The sequence below is a fragment of the Nanorana parkeri genome, unplaced genomic scaffold (genome assembly GCF_000935625.1).
Source record: "Nanorana parkeri isolate BGI_ZX_2015 unplaced genomic scaffold, ASM93562v1 scaffold401, whole genome shotgun sequence".
NCBI classification, from domain to species: domain Eukaryota; kingdom Metazoa; phylum Chordata; class Amphibia; order Anura; family Dicroglossidae; genus Nanorana; species Nanorana parkeri.
In genome coordinates, this window is record NW_017306669.1 from 1233700 (window position 1) to 1237554 (window position 3855).

General features: G+C 42.6%; 2 protein-coding genes across 5 annotated transcripts in view; both read left to right on the forward strand.

The window, feature by feature from the left end:
• LOC108789498 (cold-inducible RNA-binding protein B-like) overlaps positions 1 to 3556 on the forward strand; it is a 4674-nt gene extending 1118 nt beyond the window's left edge. For 2 of the 4 annotated variants that reach the window (XM_018559527.1, XM_018559530.1), the window contains exons 4-6: positions 2429 to 2516; positions 2628 to 2695; positions 2952 to 3556. In XM_018559527.1, coding sequence (XP_018415029.1) covers positions 2429 to 2516; positions 2628 to 2695; positions 2952 to 2978 — 183 coding nt within the window. In that variant the 3' untranslated portion in view covers positions 2979 to 3556. Of the gene's footprint in view, positions 1 to 1048; positions 1052 to 2428; positions 2517 to 2627; positions 2696 to 2951 lie in introns of all 4 variants that reach the window. The other 2 variants (XM_018559529.1, XM_018559528.1) reach the window with 2 other exon arrangements.
• The window catches only part of LOC108789497 (cold-inducible RNA-binding protein B-like), a 54395-nt gene that overhangs the window by 48231 nt on the left and 2309 nt on the right, over positions 1 to 3855 (forward strand). The window lies entirely within an intron of this gene.

Below are 3855 nucleotides of genomic sequence, written 5' to 3' on the forward strand. Positions count from 1 at the left end.
ACTGGAAATTGCTGTTAAAGCTATGTATGCAGGAATTTTGCTGTAGTGAAAAAATATATAAATCCCAAACTGCCACAATTGAATTGAGGTCGAGACACTTACTTAAAACTCCATGCATAAATATTGTCAGCTTGTAGATGCCCAGAAACTAAAGGCCCTAAACAAATTTTAAAAAGTGGAAAAGCAAGCAACGTTGCATTTCTGCATTTACTCCAGGGTTTACACCTATCTATAGGGAGTCTCGATCAGAAAAGTTGCTCATTCCATGGTCTAAATTTGAGTGGATTTAAAGCTCTGGGAAGTGTTGAAACAGAGGAGGTTGTATATCCAATATTGTGCAATTGACGCACCTTACTTTACCTCCTCTTAGGAAGAAATGAGATGCACTATATTACCAAAAGTATTGGGCACGCCTGGCTTTACATGCACATAAACTTTAGTGGCATCCCAGACTTAGTCTGCAGGGTTCAATATTGAGTTGGCCCACCCTTTGCAGCTATAATAGCTATAACTCTTCTGGGAAGGCTGTCCACAAGGTTTAGGAGTGTCTATGGGAATGTTTGACCATTCTTCCAGAAGCGCATTTGTGAGGTCAGGTACTGATGTTGGACGGGAAGGCCAGGCTCGCAGTCTCGGCTCTAATTCATCCCAAAGGTGTTCTATCGGGTTGAGGTCAGGACTCAGTGCAGGCCAGTGAGGTTCCTCCACCCCAAACCCACTCATCCATGTCTTTATGGACCTTGCTTTGTGCACTAGTGCGCAGTCATGTTGGAACAGGAAGGGGCCATCCTAGAGATGGGCAAAACGGTTCATCTGCATGAGCCCTCTATGGATCGCTCACTGAAAAGATCTGGATCTTTTAAACGGCTCATGGTTTACTAAACTGCTCTTTTTACTATAGTAGGGGAGGAAATGAGAAGGGGGTGTAGTTTGAGGGAGGGAACAAGAGTTATTTTTAAAGTAAAACCATTGCTTGTCTTTTATACAGAATACCCCCAGCATCCCACCACCACTATAATGCATTGCTGGGACTTGTAGTCCTACATAGTTGGTGCTATTCTGCATTGCTTTATAATAATCATCCAGCAATGCAGAATACCACCAGCTATGCGGGACTACAAGTCCCAGCAATACATTATAAAAAAAAGTCAGCTGTGCAAAATATCTCTCTGAGCGGATCTCAATCAGTATAATTGAGAAGAAGCTGAACTATATCATTCCAAGAGCCAGATTCAAAGAGGCAGAGGAGCTGAAAGAACCAAATAATTCCTGAGTGTCTCACTCTTCGAGATCTGGCTCTTGGGTTCACAGATCCGTCTCTGTTGGTTCACAGATGTGATCGGTTGCATGGGTGGGCTGGCAGAAGCCTGGCTCTCTAAGATCATATTACAAGAGCAGCTCTTGTTTCACTCTCTGCTTCTACATTCCATCCACAGAGAGCACAGACCAGAAGAACCGCCGCTCATTATTACTGAGCCACCGCTCTTCTGAGGGAGCGGCTCAATAGATCTGATCGCTCATGAGCTACCCATCTCTAGGCCATCCCCCAAACTTCCCACAAAGTTGGGTGCATGAAATTGTCCAAAATGTCTTGGTATGCTGATGCCTTAAGAGTTCCCTTCACTGGCACTAAGGGGCCAAGTACAACCCCACACCATAATCCCCCCTCTACCAAACTTTACATTTGGCACAATGCAGTCAGGCATGCCAGGAGAACAGGCGTTCTCCTGGCAGCTGCCAAACACGTCCATCGGATTGCCAGACAGAGAAGCATGATTCGTCACTCCAGAGAACAAGTCTCCAATTCCCTGGAGTCCAGTTGCAGCGTGCTTTACGCCACTGAATCCGATGCTTTGCATTGCACTTGGTGATGTAAGGCTTGGATGTAGCTGCTCGACCATGGAAACCCATTCCATGCAGCTCTCTACGCACTGTTGTGCCAACATGTAGGCCACACAAAGTTTTGACTCTAAAGACAGTCGGCGACTACTGTGCGCTTCAGCATGCAATGACCCCGTTGTGTCATTTTATGTGGCCTACCACTTAGTGCCTGGGTTGCTGTTCCCAATTGCTTCCACTTTGTTATAATACCACTAACAGTTGACCGTGGCATATTTAGTAGCAAGGACAATTCACGGATGGACTTATTGCACAGGTGACAACCTATCACAGTACCACGCTTGTATTCACTGAGCTCCTGAGAGCAACCCATTCTTTCACAAATGTTTGTAGAAGCGTCTGTATGCCTAGGTGCTTGATTTTATACACCTGTGGTCATGGAGGTGATTGGAACACCTGAATACTATGATTTTTGGGGGTGTGTCCCAATACTTTTGGCAATATAGTGTATATCAAAATGGCTTGTGTGGTTTTTACTTTTTTCATTGCTAAGACAAATGCATGTTAACACTTCTGTTCTGTGGTTAAGGTGGTGACCGTGGTTATGGAAGCAGTCGCTTTGACGGCAGCAGCAGGAGTGGAGGCTATGGTGGTGGATCCCGGGATTATTATGGCAGGTAAGTGTTTTTTTTTGTTTTTGTTTTTTTTTCCCTTTCCCCCGCATAAATTTAGCTAGTGCATAGCATTTTGGATTTGCTTTTTAATTTGTTGGGTTTTTTTTTTCTTTGTGGCAGGAGTCAAGGAAGTTATGGTGATCGGTCAGGAAGTTCCTACAGAGAAGGTTATGACAGCTATGGTAAGTCATAGCAGAGGGGTGTGATCTAAGAATTTGGGGGTTTAATTATTCTAGTGATATCTGCAAGGGCTTGCTTATAAATCTCAGCAGCCCAACAAATGCATGTGTATAAATGTTCTGTCAAGGTTTTTATTAAATCAAAAAAAAAAACTATTAGCAGTGGGCTTTGTGGGTTGGTCTTGCTGTAGGGGTGTAATGCTGGGATCTGACTTCTGCTTCAAGTGTCTTTACAACTGTGCCTGCTTCTTGTCCTCAGCCTCACACGACTAAAATACCTTCCTGACTCAAGATCGTCCTTCCAATGGCTGTATTTATAAAGATTTTTGGAGCTTCGATGAATCCTTATGTACTATGTCAACTTGTGTTCACTTTTTTTATATACATTTGGTTAATCTAGACAGCCTCGCTGGTAAAATATGTAACAGCTGTTCAAAAGGAGTTATCCTTGAGGCACGCTTATGTTTACTCCCTTTTTTTGTTTCATACTCGTATACTGCTGTTCCATTTAGGCTGCAGATATGTGAAGCTCTTATTTGTAAATGAGCAGATTCATGCTGCAGTAACTGGCTTTGCTCAGAAAAGAGTGACGCTTCTATGTTTGCATCCCTATAAATGGGCATGCCTCCTACTGTAGCGTGGTCTTACTAGATCGCTTGCTGTTATGTAAATAGTCATGGGGTTTAAAACCCATGAGCTTATTTTGAGCTCTTGTTTTGAAAATACCTTTTTATAGTGACGAGGTAGAGCAGAGCCTGGGTGTGCTGCAGATGACAGCTGTACCACCTTGATATAACTAAAGTGAACAAATGGATCTCTGTCACAAGACGTTCTTAAAAATGTTTGTTTGTATTGTCCGTTTTTCTTTTTTTTTTCTTTTCTTTTTTATATACAAATATTTCATTTGAATACTGTACTGAAGTGGTTACAGAATTGTATTTACTTTTTTGGCTTCACGAAGCCTATTAAAAGACAGTCTGAAAAGAAATGTGCTCCTGAAATTACCTTCTGCACAACACCGAAGTGGGACTTCACATTACTGGGGGAAAAGCTTTGGCAAATTATTGTAAAAAGTGATCGCAGGAACCGTATGGCAAATTTCCCTAGATTTATGGAAACACACAAATCTGTAGGAAGGGTAAATGATAAAGAGAAATCATTGC